This window comes from Phyllobates terribilis, unplaced genomic scaffold (assembly GCF_046119375.1).
Source record: "Phyllobates terribilis strain yellow unplaced genomic scaffold, ASM4611937v1 Scaffold_3__8_contigs__length_932513732, whole genome shotgun sequence".
Taxonomy (NCBI): Eukaryota; Metazoa; Chordata; class Amphibia; order Anura; family Dendrobatidae; genus Phyllobates; species Phyllobates terribilis.
In genome coordinates this window covers 324,305,954-324,323,031 of record NW_027362763.1, presented here as the reverse complement: position 1 = coordinate 324,323,031, position 17,078 = coordinate 324,305,954, and the positions used below count along the sequence as shown (strand labels likewise).

General features: G+C 39.5%; 1 protein-coding gene across 4 annotated transcripts in view; it reads right to left on the bottom strand.

The window, feature by feature from the left end:
• The window catches only part of LOC141259324 (probable cation-transporting ATPase 13A5), a 749,831-nt gene that overhangs the window by 276,680 nt on the left and 456,073 nt on the right, over positions 1-17,078 (bottom strand). For all 4 annotated transcript variants that reach the window (XM_073675084.1, XM_073675083.1, XM_073675085.1 and 1 more), the window contains 3 exons: positions 2,232-2,293; positions 1,771-1,921; positions 1,145-1,231 (listed from right to left, as the gene is read on the bottom strand). In XM_073675084.1, coding sequence (XP_073531185.1) covers positions 1,145-1,231; positions 1,771-1,921; positions 2,232-2,293 — 300 coding nt within the window. The remainder of the gene's footprint in view (positions 1-1,144; positions 1,232-1,770; positions 1,922-2,231; positions 2,294-17,078) is intronic.

The window sequence follows — 17,078 nt, the reverse complement described above, 5'->3', positions numbered from 1 at the left end:
ATTTGTAGAACAGCCGGTTACTGCTTCAGATAGCATGGGCACAACACCTATGCTTGTGCCATTCATCAGAGGTAACTGTATGTCTGATTATGGGATTTTCCCTGCATTCTAGACATACCAGAATTATGCTCATTTGTGGAAAGTAGTTAAAGAGTACTTATCACCTGTATGTGGCTGGTCTCTATGTTTACTTAAACAGTGGGCAGCTGCAATTAGTAGTTTTTACTAATTTGCTTTCATTAAAAATATGCCCATAATAATTCCTTGTTAGGGTCTATAGGACAAGAAAAACAATGATCAAAACTTTTTAAATTCGAATTCTTCAGATTTGTCAAAATTGACCACAAATTCAATTTACGCCAAATAAATTTGCTGCAAATTGTTGTTAGTTTAACTGTTCTGAAAATATGTGTCTAACGCTCTGAGGTCTCCAAGGAGTGTATGAAACTCATTTTAATGTGTTTAGCGGTAAACTGGCCTCAGTTATTTGAAAGTGAGCTGAGTCAATGACAGAGAAGATAGAGGAGAAAGAGAGAATACATGCACAGCATCACAACTTCCAGATAACTACCATCAATGACAGAGGATATAATTGTCTCTCTGGGTTGGTACTGATATGCCAGTGGGCTGTTTTATAGATGATTGGTACTCTTTAAGGCCAAAATAGGCTTAGTCCTTAAAATGTATTTAATATTAATGTTCATTATTACACTTTAAATGCAATAAAAAATCCTAAGCAGCCCAACATGGTGTAAAATAAAAATATATATATTAATTTACAGATCCTCCACTTACTTTCTAGTGCTATCTGGGTCTGTTTTTTTGTTGGTGATTAGCATGTGACTTCTGCAGCCAATCACTGGTCACAGAAGTGAAAAATGTTTGGCTGAGGTGGTCACATAGCGATTTGTTTAATACAATGTACAGGTTCACGGAGGGAAACCTGGGCGCTGATAGATAAGGAGTCTATTTTTTTATTTTTTTTTTATACCAGGCTCTGCTGCTTTTGTCATTACTTTTAAAAGTTGAACCATAACTTTAATACTCATGATATTAAAGATTAAAAACATAATCAGGAACACATTTAACGTGTTAAACTTTTTTCATGCTGAAAAATAACATTAGGGAAATACAATTAACTTACCTTTGCAGCAGTAGGTCCAGGTTTCACCAGTGTACAGCGATTACATGGGTCATTTTCTCTGACTTTTACATTGTATTCTTCAAGTTCCTGTTCAAAATATTAAGTTCAGATTTATTAATGAAGGGTTATTACTATCAGAGCCATTTATGCCTGAGTCAGTCTGTCTGTTTTAGACACAGTTTTCAAAGATTGGTGAACTTCTGACCATCTCTGCCTCTCCAACATGCTGTAGTATATACAGTCGTGTAACTTATCTAAGTAAATTGACCTTTCAGCTGTTTTCCATTAGTACTACTTACTTTTCCAGCCTTTTGTTAACTCTGTCACAACTTTGTTGAGATGTATTGTTGCCATCAATTTCTAAATGTTTTAAGTTTTTTCAAATGAAAAGAAAAAATGTCTAGCTTTAAACTTCTGATTTTTTTATGTTCCTTTGTAAATAATATATGGCAATAAGAAATTTCTAAATCATTGCATTCTTGTTTTCTTTACATATTACACAGTGTCCCAACTTTTTTGGAATTTGAGATGTATATGGGTGTATATAAATATAGCAGAATGTATAGTAGAATGGTATATTCTTATAAAATGTTAACATATAAACTTTTTTTTGACATGTGACTTACCCAACCTGTTCCATCAAACATCTTCAAGTCCAATGGATCTCCTAGTAATTCTCCATCCAAAGTGATAAGTGAGTGGCAACTTGTCATTGCTTGAAGTATTGGACACCAGCATAGATCATCAGAAGAAGTGAAAACTGTCATATCCTGAAAACTAAAAATGTATATTGAAGCATATAACATTATTTAACTAATATTCATTTTAAATGTAAGATTTTCTAGAAAAAAAAGAAGTGAGTGGTTTAAAAAATAGTAAAAACATAGCAGACACCATTGTGAGAGCAAGGGTTTGGCAGAATATGGGGTCCCTTGGGGCTCATTTAAAGAAGGATAGCACAATTTATTGATTAAAAAAAATAGCAATTGCTTTGCCATTGAATGATTGAATGATTGCAATGGCCACTGAGCTTGTTTCGCTCCTGGTAGAAATACACTTTATAGTTGATCTACTGACTAAAACTTACCAGCTTTTCTCACAAGGAAGAACACCATACAAATCCAAGATGTCTTCTGTCAAAGTGCCAGTCTATATAGAAATTAATGGAAACATTTTATGCAGATGTGAAAATATTTTGACTCTAAGGCCACTTTCAGGCAAGTAATATAGACACATTTTAGCATCCTTATTTCGGACACAGCATCTAGAACTACAGATTCTACTGAGCTTTTGTTTGATCACCATAAGATCCTAGCAGTCCACCATCCACGAGTAAGTAGACAGAGTAAAAGGAGCTGATATCCAGCACCGGAACTAATAAAATTCAATACTTACATTAAAAACAATAAAACACACCATGGGGGGACATGAAACACCTGATGCGTTTAAGACAGCGATGTCCATTGTCTTAGACATACCTATGAAAAAGGACATCACATCACTGTCCGAAACACGTTTGGTGTTTCATGTCCCTCCATGGCACGTTTTATTGTTTTTTAATGTTGATCTAATTCTGTTCTGGCTCTCAACTACCTTTACCGTAACTATTAAGGACTATAAAATAACTTTTTATGAGGTAGAGCAGCAATCAAACATGTTTTTCACCTAGAAAATATATACCTTTTAGATCTTTAAAAAAAAATCTGACATGAGATTCATGCTGTCTCTAGTTGTGCAGCATGAATCAGACAGGCTGCATTATTACGGTTGTGTATGTTTTTCTCTGAAACACTGTGGTGGTTCTAAGAAAACATACTTTGATGAGTCGACAAAGGACTATGTGTCTCAAATGACTAGTTTTGAATGACAAGTCAGGTCCTGTGGATCTTCTCCCACCCAAATCCCTTATTGTTGACAAGCCTCTCTATGCACACACATAGGGAGAGCAGGTGTGCATCCAGGGGAGGCAAGCGGGGCATGATGCAGTGGTCCAAGGTTTCTCTCCAGCAGCATTTTGCAACTTACGTAGTGGGAGTTGGTTATTCTGAGTCGGCTGTCAAGTGTGCCGGCTCTCAGTGATCAATTGTACTCGTGTCTTTCAGGTGCGAGTACAATTGAAGCCCTGACCGCATCAGGGCGAAGTCAGCAGTGTGATCAGGTCATGTGATCATGCTGCTGATGTCATTCTTTGGTGCCACATAGTTGTCAGAAGTTTGATGTGGTAAATGCTTTGATAGAGCTGAAGACACAAAAGTTTTTCATAAATAGGGGAAGGGGGAAGACATTTGAGTAAACAGTATGGAGAGAGAAGGTGGGGGAAATGTTTGCGGACACAGTATCTGGAGTGAGGTAGGATGGTTGCAGACACAGTATGGGGAGTGTGGGGGGCATATATGTGGACTCACTATGGGAGCAAACGTTGTGAGAAATTTTGAGGACAGTATGGGGAGTGATGGGGATGGGTGTGGATACAGTATGGGGAGCAAAGGGGCGGGATGGGTGTGGACATAGTATAGGGAGCATATAGGGGAAGAATTTTGAAGACACAGTATGGGGAGTGAGAGGGTTTGTGTATGTGGACACAGTATGGGAGAAAACGAGGGGAGAAATTTGAGGACAGTATTGTGATAAAGGGGGGATTAGCGCAGATACAGTATGGGGAGCAAAGGGGCGGGATGGATGTGGACACAGCACAGGGAGCAGATGAGGTAGATGAGTGCATACACAGTATGAGGAGTGAGGAAGCATGATGGGTGCGCACACAGTATAGGGAGTGAGAAGGGCAAATTTGAGGACACAGTATGAGGAGCGAGGGGTGGATAGCCACGGACACAGTATGGGAAGCGAGGGGGGAGCAATTTGAGCACAGTATGGGGAGCGAAGGGGTGGGTTTGATGTGGACACAGTATGGGGAATGCGGGGATGGAATGTATGGGAACACAGTAGGAGGAACGGGGATGGGTGTGGACATAGTATGGGGAATAAGAGGGAGAGATGGGTTCGGACAATATGAGAGTAGGGGGGATGAGTGTGGAAACAGTATGGGAAGTGGGGGATGTGTCATAAGACTATTGAGGGAAATAGTATGAGGAGACAGTATGGGATGAGAAAAATGTGAGGGGACAGAGAATAAAAACTAGTTAGTGGAGGGGTAGTATACAGAGGGGGCAGCATGGCTGGACAGTGTGAGGCCAAAAGAAGGAGGGGACAGTATGCAGAGGAGGGGGAGTGTGATGAGAAAGCACAAAATAGGGCAGTATAGGTGGACACTGTGTGAGAGGACAGAGGAAAGATGGGGCCCAGTATGGGAAGGAGAGGGCAGTATGGAGGGTATTTACCATAAGAAGGACAGTGTGTGGGCTATATTTTGAGCAGGGAATGCAATGAGGTGCAATTATTTATTCAAGGGCACAGCGTAGGGCAGATATTTTATTCAGTAGCATTATAATGACACTGCTATTTTGTATTATGTGGGGATGTGCTGCATAAGACAGGAGAGGATCGAAGTCTGCAGAGGTGAGCTGTGGCTGTGGAAAGTCACCATGGCATCGGGACAAGATGAAGAAAAGAAAGAGAACAACTCCAATTAGAGACAATGTCATCTATGAGCTACCTGGATGTAAATATTTATTTGTGATTCAGACTGATTCTCATCAGTACTGTGGTTCCTGTATAATCCGCAGTCTTATGATGACTGATATCAACAACTCCCAATATCTTCTTACCATTGTTAAGGATGTATTGGAAGTTGTAGCTTCATACAATACAAATGTATATGGGTCTGACCTGACATTACAATTGATGTACCATGTACTGATGGTGGTGCTGGTGCTGAATTTATGTATTTATGGTCGTCATAGTGGCGTATTCATGCACTGATGGCTTTTCTTGTAATGTATTCCTGTACTGATGAGGGTTTCTTGTCTGTGTTTCTGAATGGATGGGGGTTCTACGGAAATAATTCTGCACTGCTGATAGTTCTGATGATAAATTTCTGTATTGATGAGGGTTGTGATGCTGTGTTTCTGTATTGATGGGGGTTCTAGTGATGTAGTTCTGTATTGCTGGTGGTTCGGGTGGTGGATTATTGCGCTGTTATTGGTTTTGATTCTGTACACTTGTAACAATCCATAACTTGTAAGATTACGTGATACATGGCTATGTTAATAAAGTGCTGTAACGTCTGACAAGTTAAGGGATAATATGTTTTTATTTATGTCAGGAGCATTAAAGGGGTTTTCCAAGTTTGTGATGAGTCTGCAGTCATTCTATGTTACTGCAGACTTCTAAATTCTCACTGCGCACAGAGCATACTGTTAGGATTCTCTAATGTTGATGGTGAGAGTATATTACCGATCATATTATCACTGGGTACACAATGAATCATGTCTGCCTTCTCTGTGAAGAGTTTGGTTAAGTCAGCCATCCAGCTCACCAGCCCCTAGCTACACAATATTCTGAAAACTGCTTACCATGAGAAACACACTAGCCCACATATTGAGATTCACGGAAAGGCGGTGAGGAGGAGATACCACTCACACCCCATATCCGTGTTGCCAGCTTGTACAAAATGTATATAAACAGGAGGAGAAATGAGCACATTGGCATGAAAAAGCTTTATTAATAATTCATATAAAACGCCATTTATTAATGGCAGAATACGTAATGTAAAGTGCAGACATGCAGATCAAAAAACCCCACTTAATCTTTAGCCCAAAAGAAGGGTAATATAAATGTATTCAAAGAAATACATAAATAGCCTGAAACATACAAATATTGCACACACATACTCCTAGAATGGAGGAAATGTAATAAGTATTAAGTATAAATGAGAAAGCAATAGGGACAGAAAAGAAAGATAAACTGGGGCAGGAAGAGGTAGTGTACATGGACATATCAATATACCACTAAGTATATGGGGATCCCGTCTATCACAGTCCTGTTATATTAGTCAGTTGCCATAGTGCATCTCATTTGCAGGACAATGGTGACTCACCCCAAGATAGTGTCACATGTAGAAAGGGGACCACAGGAGGGCAGGTGTCTGTCGGGGAGGACTGCCTCGACACGCGTTTCGCGGGTGCTTTTTCAAGAGGCGTAAATCAGAGAAGCACAAGGACCTTTTTAAATATATATCTCTCCGCCCCCTCAGAGGCATCACATGTGTTGTCATGTGATAAATGAAGATGGCCGACAATGGGATGGTGTAAACGGCGCATGCGCCTGGATAATCACCGCCCACCGCGGCCCCGCACCACCCATCATGACGCGGGCACAACCCGTAAGTGTCTCTAGGACCACATCCGGGCGGCGCGCCGACGCCATGGAGACAGATGACGTGAGGACGCGGAGCACGAGCCACCCAGCGCATGCGCACAGCAACATCCCATAGCCCTTCCCTGTGTCACAATGCAATGAGCCCCAACTCCATGCATCGACTTCCATAAAGTTAGCGACATAATGAATAGGAACATAGAGTAATCGCTGTAGTGGATAAAAGACCACTATAGTTAAAGAAAAATGAATGATGAAAAAACTATATAGAGAAAATAATAAAGATAAGGGAAGGAGGGGAAGAAAGAAAATATAAATATAAGGAATAAAAAATATCAGTAAAGCAATTATCAAAAATAACAAAGATTAATGATGAACAGACAGCTATATCATTGTGAGTCATTCATCCAAGGGTGTTGCTGTGGAGACAGCTACGATATCCTAGATGTCTGGACATCAAGACAAAGATCAGGTGAGTAGAGATGAGCGTTGTTCTACTCAAACTGTTCGCCAATCTCAAATTCGAGCTGTTTTGGACGGGTGTTCGAGCCGTTCGGCGAACACGAACGATTTGAGAAAAATTCGGCTGTTCGAGGTTATGTTCGATAACTGTTCGTGCACCAAAATCATAACTGGATTTTTTCTCAGTAATGATGAAAATTAATGTTAATACGCAGTTTGAGTGTACAGCGGGGTGGGGGGAGGGGCAGGGGATGGATCTCTGCAGGAATAATGAAGATCTCCATTTTTTTTTCTCTTTCCCGCATTTGCAGTGGGGAGGTGCAGTCTGTCAGCCTATCAGCAGCGCACACACGGAGCGAACTGATGTTTTTCACACAAGCAAGGGCATGTGTTATTGGCAGTGTATGTCACATGTCCTTGCCCTATAAGACCAAGCCATTTTCCCCATCGCCACCATTTTCTCACTGCTGCAGCTGCGTGTTAGACGGCACCGCTGTTGCTGTGTGCGCTATACCTTGTTAATTTCAAGCCAATTTTCGCACAAATCTACAGATAGCTTGGGAGTAGGGAATAGTTGTGATTGCAGTCCTTTTAAGGACTAGGTTACAGCATTTCCTACGACTTTTATCAGGCAGGTCTGTGCTCTTAAATAGATAGATTGTGGGAGTAAAGACTAATTGTAATTGCAGTCCTTTTCAGGACTAGGTTACATCAGTTCCTATCAGTTTTTGCCAGGCAGGTCTGTGCCAGTGCTGTGCAAGTTTTTTTCAAAGCATTTGGCTGAATCTAGCAAAGCTAATCCTTTTTGGCCTATTGCAGAGTGTGTTAGTCAGTGGAGTAGCCTATCTGTGTTGCAAGATATACCACCTGTGTATAGAATACCAATTTTTTTACTGCACCTAGTGAAGTAAAATCTTTTGGGCATAGCATCATTCTATTAGTCCATCTATACTGACCTCCATCAGGTTGCAAATTGAATATAATTTTTTTCTGCATCTAGCTCTGAAAAAATATTTGGGCTTCTAGCAGTGTGTGGGACTTGTTCTATTAGTCCATCTATACTGACCTCCATCAGGTTGCAAATTAAAAATAATTTTTATCTGCATCTAGATCTGAAAAAATATTTGGCCTTCTAGCAGTGTGTGGGACTTTCTCTATTAGTCCATCTATACTGACCTCCATCAGGTTGCAAATTAAAAATAATTTTTATCTGCATCTACCTCTGAAAAAATATTTGGGCTTCTAGCTGTGTGTGGGACTTGTTCTATTAGTCCATCTATACTGACCTCCATCAGGTTGCAAACTGAATATATTTTTTTCTGCATCTAGCTCTGAAAAAATATTTGGCCTTCTAGCAGTGTGTGGGACTTTCTCTGTTAGTACATCTATACTGACCTCCATCAGGTTGCAAACTGAATATATTTTTTTTCTGCATCTACCTCTGAAAAAATATTGGGCTTCTAGCTGTGTGTGGGACTTGTTCTATTAATCCATCTATACAGACCTCCATTCAGGTTGCAAACTGAATATATATTTTTTCTGCATCTACCTCTGAAAAAATATTGGGCTTCTAGCTGTGTGTGAGACTTGTTCTATTAATCCATCTATACAGACCTCCATCAGGTTGCAAACTGAATATAATTTTTTTCTGCATCTAGCTCTGAAAAAATAGTTGGCCTTCTAGCAGTGTGTGGGACTTTCTCTATTAGTCCATCTATACTGACCTCCATCAGGTTGCAAATTAAAAATAATTTTTATCTGCATCTAGCTCTGAAAAAATATTTGGCCTTCTAGCAGTGTGTAGGACTTTCTCTATTAGTCCATCTATACTGACCTCCATCAGGTTGCAAATTAAAAATAATTTTTATCTGCATCTACCTCTGAAAAAATATTTGGGCTTCTAGCTGTGTGTGGGACTTGTTCTATTTGTCCATCTATACTGACCTCTATCAGGTTGCAAACCGAATATAATTTTTTTCTGCATCTAGCTCTGAAAAAATATTTGGCCTTCTAGTAGTGTGTGGGACTTTCTCTATTAGTCCATCTATACTGACCTCCATCAGGTTGCAAATTAAAAATAATTTTTATCTGCATCTAGCTCTGAAAAAATATTTGGCCTTCTAGCAGTGTGTGGGACTTTCTCTATTAGTCCATCTATACTGACCTCCATCAGGTTGCAAATTAAAAATAATTTTTATCTGCATCTACCTCTGAAAAAATATTTGGGCTTCTAGCTGTGTGTGGGACTTGTTCTATTAGTCCATCTATACTGACCTCCATCAGGTTGCAAACTGAATATAATTTTTTTCTGCATCTAGCTCTGAAAAAATATTTGGCCTTCTAGCAGTGTGTGGGACTTTCTCTATTAGTCCATCTATACTGACCTCCATCAGGTTGCAAATTAAAAATAATTTTTATCTGCATCTAGCTCTGAAAAAATATTTGGCCTTCTAGCAGTGTGTGGGACTTTCTCTATTAGTCCATCTATACTGACCTCCATCAGGTTGCAAACTGAATATATTTTTATTCTGCATCTACCTATGAAAAAATATTTCGGCTTCTAGCTGTGTGTGGGACTTGTTCTATTAGTCCATCTATACTGACCTCCATCAGGTTGCAAACTGAATATAATTTTTTTCTGCATCTACCTCTGAAAAAATATTTGGGCTTCTAGCTGTGTGTAGGACTTGTTCTATTAGTCCATCTATACTGACCTCCATCAGGTTGCAAACTGAATATAATTTTTTTCTGCATCTAGCTCTGAAAAAATATTTGGCCTTCTACCAGTGTGTGGGACTTGTTCTATTAGTCCACCTATACTGACCTCCATCAGGTTGCAAATTCAAAATAATTTTTTGTCTGCATCTAGCTCTGAAAAATATTTGGCCTTCTAGCAGTGTGTGGGACTTTCTCTATTAGTCCATCTATACTGACCTCCATCAGGTTGCAAACTGAATATATTTTTATTCTGCATCTACCTCTGAAAAAATATTTGGGCTTCTAGCTGTGTGTGGGACTTGTTCTATTAGTCCATCTATACTGACCTCCATCAGGTTGCAAACTGAATATAATTTTTTCTGCATCTAGCTCTGAAAAAATATTTGGCCTTCTAGCAGTGTGTGGGACTTTCTCTATTAGTCCATCTATACTGACCTCCATCAGGTTGCAAATTAAAAATAATTTTTATCTGCATCTAGATCTGAAAAAATATTTGGCCTTCTAGCAGTGTGTGGGACTTTCTCTATTAGTCCATCTATACTGACCTCCATCAGGTTGCAAATTAAAAATAATTTTTATCTGCATCTACCTCTGAAAAAATATTTGGGCTTCTAGCTGTGTGTGGGACTTGTTCTATTAGTCCATCTATACTGACCTCCATCAGGTTGCAAACTGAATATATTTTTTTCTGCATCTAGCTCTGAAAAAATATTTGGCCTTCTAGCAGTGTGTGGGACTTTCTCTATTAGTCCATCTATACTGACCTCCATCAGATTGAAAACTGAATATATTTTTTTTCTGCATCTACCTCTGAAAAAATATTGGGCTTCTAGCTGTGTGTGGGACTTGTTCTATTAATCCATCTATACAGGCCTCCATTCAGGTTGCAAACTGAATATATTTTTTTTCTGCATCTACCTCTGAAAAAATATTGGGCTTCTAGCTGTGTGTGGGACTTGTTCTATTAATCCATCTATACAGACCTCCATCAGGTTGCAAACTGAATATAATTTTTTTCTGCATCTAGCTCTGAAAAAATAGTTGGCCTTCTAGCAGTGTGTGGGAATTTCTCTATTAGTCCATCTATACTGACCTCCATCAGGTTGCAAATTAAAAATAATTTTTATCTGCATCTAGCTCTGAAAAAATATTTGGCCTTCTAGCAGTGTGTAGGACTTTCTCTATTAGTCCATCTATACTGACCTCCATCAGGTTGCAAATTAAAAATAATTTTTATCTGCATCTACCTCTGAAAAAATATTTGAGCTTCTAGCTGTGTGTGGGACTTGTTCTATTTGTCCATCTATACTGACCTCTATCAGGTTGCAAACTGAATATAATTTTTTTCTGCATCTAGCTCTGAAAAAATATTTGGGCTTCTAGTAGTGTGTGGGACTTTCTCTATTAGTCCATCTATACTGACCTCCATCAGGTTGCAAATTAAAAATAATTTTTATCTGCATCTGGCTCTGAAAAAATATTTGGCCTTCTAGCAGTGTGTGGGACTTTCTCTATTAGTCCATCTATACTGACCTCCATCAGGTTGCAAATTAAAAATAATTTTTATCTGCGTCTAGCTCTGAAAAAATATTTGGCCTTCTAGCAGTGTGTGGGACTTTCTCTATTAGTCCATCTATACTGACCTCCATCAGGTTGCAAATTAAAAATAATTTTTATCTGCATCTACCTCTGAAAAAATATTTGGGCTTCTAGCTGTGTGTGGGACTTGTTCTATTAGTCCATCTATACTGACCTCCATCAGGTTGCAAACTGAATATAATTTTTTACTGCATCTAGCTCTGAAAAAATATTTGGCCTTCTAGCAGTGTGTGGGACTTTCTCTATTAGTCCATCTATACTGACCTCCATCAGGTTGCAAATTAAAAATAATTTTTATCTGCATCTAGCTCTGAAAAAATATTTGGCCTTCTAGCAGTGTGTGGGACTTTCTCTATTAGTCCATCTATACTGACCTCCATCAGGTTGCAAATTAAAAATAATTTTTATCTGCATCTAGCTCTGAAAAAATATTTGGCCTTCTAGCAGTGTGTGGGACTTTCTCTATTAGTCCACCTATACTGACCTCCATCAGGTTGCAAATTAAAAATAATTTTTATCTGCATCTACCTCTGAAAAAATATTTGGGCTTCTAGCTGTGTGTGGGACTTGTTCTATTAGTCCATCTATACTGATCTCCATCAGGTTGCAAACTGAATATAATTTTTTTTCTGCATCTAGCTCTGAAAAAATATTTGGCCTTCTAGCAGTGTGTGGGACTTTCTCTATTAGTCCATCTATACTGACCTCCATCAGGTTGCAAATTAAAAATATTTTTTTTTCTGCATCTACCTCTGAAAAAATATTGGGCTTCTAGCTGTGTGTGGGACTTGTTCTATTAATCCATCTATACAGACTTCCATCAGGTTGCAAACTGAATATAATTTTTTTCTGCATCTACCTCTGAAAAAATATTTGGGCTTCTAGCTGTGTGTAGGACTTGTTCTATTAGTCCATCTATACTGACCTCCATCAGGTTGCAAACTGAATATAATTTTTTTCTGCATCTAGCTCTGAAAAAATATTTGGCCTTCTACCAGTGTGTGGGACTTGTTCTATTAGTCCACCTATACTGACCTCCATCAGGTTGCAAATTCAAAATAATTTTTTGTCTGCATCTAGCTCTGAAAAATATTTGGCCTTCTAGCAGTGTGTGGGACTTTCTCTATTAGTCCATCTATACTGACCTCCATCAGGTTGCAAACTGAATATATTTTTATTCTGCATCTACCTCTGAAAAAATATTTGGGCTTCTAGCTGTGTGTGGGACTTGTTCCATTAGTCCATCTATACTGACCTCCATCAGGTTGCAAACTGAATATAATTTTTTCTGCATCTAGCTCTGAAAAAATATTTGGCCTTCTAGCAGTGTGTGGGACTTTCTCTATTAGTCCATCTATACTGACCTCCATCAGGTTGCAAATTAAAAATAATTTTTATCTGCATCTAGATCTGAAAAAATATTTGGCCTTCTAGCAGTGTGTGGGACTTTCTCTATTAGTCCATCTATACTGACCTCCATCAGGTTGCAAATTAAAAATAATTTTTATCTGCATCTACCTCTGAAAAAATATTTGGGCTTCTAGCTGTGTGTGGGACTTGTTCTATTAGTCCATCTATACTGACCTCCATCAGGTTGCAAACTGAATATATTTTTTTCTGCATCTAGCTCTGAAAAAATATTTGGCCTTCTAGCAGTGTGTGGGACTTTCTCTATTAGTCCATCTATACTGACCTCCATCAGGTTGCAAACTGAATATATTTTTTTTCTGCATCTACCTCTGAAAAAATATTGGGCTTCTAGCTGTGTGTGGGACTTGTTCTATTAATCCATCTATACAGACCTCCATTCAGGTTGCAAACTGAATATATTTTTTTTCTGCATCTACCTCTGAAAAAATATTGGGCTTCTAGCTGTGTGTGGGACTTGTTCTATTAATCCATCTATACAGACCTCCATCAGGTTGCAAACTGAATATATTTTTTTTCTGCATCTAGCTCTGAAAAAATAGTTGGCCTTCTAGCAGTGTGTGGGACTTTCTCTATTAGTCCATCTATACTGACCTCCATCAGGTTGCAAATTAAAAATAATTTTTATCTGCATCTAGCTCTGAAAAAATATTTGGCCTTCTAGCAGTGTGTAGGACTTTCTCTATTAGTCCATCTATACTGACCTCCATCAGGTTGCAAATTAAAAATAATTTTTTTCTGCATCTACCTCTGAAAAAATATTTGGGCTTCTAGCTGTGTGTGGGACTTGTTCTATTAGTCCATCTATACTGATCTCCATCAGGTTGCAAACTGAATATATTTTTTTTCTGCATCTACCTCTGGAAAAATATTGGGCTTCTAGCTGTGTGTGGGACTTGTTCTATTAATCCATCTATACAGACCTCCATTCAGGTTGCAAACTGAATATATTTTTTTTCTGCATCTACCTCTGAAAAAATATTGGGCTTCTAGCTGTGTGTGGGACTTGTTCTATTAATCCATCTATACAGACCTCCATCAGGTTGCAAACTGAATATAATTTTTTTCTGCATCTAGCTCTGAAAAAATAGTTGGCCTTCTAGCAGTGTGTGGGACTTTCTCTATTAGTCCATCTATACTGACCTCCATCAGGTTGCAAATTAAAAATAATTTTTATCTGCATCTAGCTCTGAAAAAATATTTGGCCTTCTAGCAGTGTGTAGGACTTTCTCTATTAGTCCATCTATACTGACCTCCATCAGGTTGCAAATTAAAAATAATTTTTAGCTGCATCTACCTCTGAAAAAATATTTAGGCTTCTAGCTGTGTGTGGGACTTGTTCTATTTGTCCATCTATACTGACCTCTATCAGGTTGCAAACTGAATATAATTTTTTTCTGCATCTAGCTCTGAAAAAATATTTGGGCTTCTAGTAGTGTGTGGGACTTTCTCTATTAGTCCATCTATACTGACCTCCATCAGGTTGCAAATTAAAAATAATTTTTATCTGCATCTAGCTCTGAAAAAATATTTGGCCTTCTAGCAGTGTGTGGGACTTTCTCTATTAGTCCATCTATACTGACCTCCATCAGGTTGCAAATTAAAAATAATTTTTATCTGCATCTAGCTCTGAAAAAATATTTGGCCTTCTAGCAGTGTGTGGGACTTTCTCTATTAGTCCATCTATACTGACCTCCATCAGGTTGCAAATTAAAAATAATTTTTATCTGCATCTACCTCTGAAAAAATATTTGGGCTTCTAGCTGTGTGTGGGACTTGTTCTATTAGTCCATCTATACTGACCTCCATCAGGTTGCAAACTGAATATAATTTTTTTCTGCATCTAGCTCTGAAAAAATATTTGGCCTTCTAGCAGTGTGTGGGACTTTCTCTATTAGTCCATCTATACTGACCTCCATCAGGTTGCAAATTAAAAATAATTTTTATCTGCATCTAGCTCTGAAAAAATATTTGGCCTTCTAGCAGTGTGTGGGACTTTCTCTATTAGTCCATCTATACTGACCTCCATCAGGTTGCAAATTAAAAATAATTTTTATCTGCATCTAGCTCTGAAAAAATATTTGGCCTTCTAGCAGTGTGTGGGACTTTCTCTATTAGTCCACCTATACTGACCTCCATCAGGTTGCAAATTAAAAATAATTTTTATCTGCATCTACCTCTGAAAAAATATTTGGGCTTCTAGCAGTGTGTGGGACTTTCTCTATTAGTCCATCTATACTGACCTCCATCAGGTTGCAAATTAAAAATAATTTTTTTTCTGCATCCACCTCTGAAAAAATATTGGGCTTCTAGCTGTGTGTGGGACTTGTTCTATTAATCCATCTATACAGACCTCCATCAGGTTGCAAACTGAATATAATTTTTTTCTGCATCTACCTCTGAAAAAATATTTGGGCTTCTAGCTGTGTGTAGGACTTGTTCTATTAGTCCATCTATACTGACCTCCATCAGGTTGCAAACTGAATATAATTTTTTTCTGCATCTAGCTCTGAAAAAATATTTGGCCTTCTACCAGTGTGTGGGACTTGTTCTATTAGTCCACCTATACTGACCTCCATCAGGTTGCAAATTCAAAATAATTTTTTGTCTGCATCTAGCTCTGAAAAAATATTTGGCCTTCTAGCAGTGTGTGGGACTTTCTCTATTAGTCCATCTATACTGACCTCCATCAGGTTGCAAACTGAATATATTTTTATTCTGCATCTACCTCTGAAAAAATATTTGGGCTTCTAGCTGTGTGTGGGACTTGTTCTATTAGTCCATCTATACTGACCTCCATCAGGTTGCAAATCGAATATAATTTTTTTCTCCATCTAACCCAGCCAATAGTTTTGGCCAAATACCACAGTTTGGCCACTCAGCTCTGCTCGGTTCCCATCCATTGTTTTTTTGTGCAAACAACTCCAGAGTTGTGAATTAGTTAACCACCAAAATGAGTGGAAAAAGGCCTGCTGCTAGTGGAAAGGGGAATAGGCGTGTTGGGAAGGGGAAAAAAGGTTGTGTCCGTGGGGTAGGTGTTAAAGCAACAGTAACATCTGCAGAAGAAAGACCATCTTCCAGCCAAACTAAAATGTCTACTTCTTTTAGCGGACAATGTGATAAGATCCCTTTCTTACGGCCACGCCAATCGCTACAATTTCCAGATGAGGCACAAAAACAGCAGGTGCTTCAACGGATATCAAGTGCTCCTTTAAGTGGGCTCTCCTCCACATCAACTTCAACATCACAAATACTCCAGTCCTCAAAGGTGTCACCCCAATCGCACTTGCTTCCTCACAGCTCCCAAATCTCCAGCTGCCCGTTTGAGTATGAGGTAGAACAGATGGTTGAGTCTGCAGAGCTGTTTACTCGTACTATAGCCTGGGAATCAGAGGTCGACTCCAGCGCTTCTGTGAATCCAGACGAGGAAATGATCTGCACTGATGCCCAGAATCTTTATGAGTCGGATCCAGGACCAGACGCAGAAGGTTCTGACCATAATGTAGACCCTCATTCCCAAACTGTAACTCCTGTTGGTGGAGACAATGAGGAAGACGATGATGAGACTCAAATACCTGATTGGAGCGACAACTTGAGTTTTTTGTCAGGGCAGGAACAGGTTGGCTCTGAGGACGACGGGTGTGATAACGCACAGGGTGATGATGATGAGGTTGGAGATCCCACTTACTGTCAACCCACAGTCAGCCAAGAGATGAGGTCAGCAGAGGAGGTGGAGGAAGATGCTAGTGACGACGAGGTCAGGTTGCGCCTTCCTGGACAGAGACGTAGTACTGGAAGCACGTCAACAACTGCATCCTCAAACACAACTCTGCCTCTCACCACAAGTCGTGGTGGCTCTTCAGGTCGCATGGGTGCTAAGCCTTGCATAGCCTGGGCATTTTTTCAGATCGATAAAGATGACCCAACTCGTGTTATCTGTAACATTTGTCAGCAAAAGCTAAGTAGAGGCCAAAAAATACATAGTTTGAGTACTTCATGCATGAACCGGCACATGGACATGAAGCATAAGTTGCAGTGGGAAGCTCAGTGTGCTACAATGCGGCCTAGCCGGCCGGGCCAACCACCGTCTGCCATATCTTGTGCATCCGCGGCCTCTTCATCCTCTGTGACTGGGGGGACAGCAGTCACACCTGTTTTGGGGCACAGACCTGCCACCTCTTTACCCGCAACAGCCAGCGTGATTGGCAGGTCATCATTTTCTTTGGAGGTGGTAACACCAGCTGGTGTTGAGCGCTGTCCGACATCGATAGCACCACCTTTGGATCAAGGCAACCTAACATGTCCGCCTGCATCTTCCTCACAGACCGGCAGTTTGCCGGGGACACCCTTATCAACCCCGTCTAAGCACAATAGCCAGCCCTCGGTCCCTCAGATGTGGACAAGTAAAAGACCATTTCCTCCTAGCCATGAGAAAGCTAAGAGGTTGAATTTC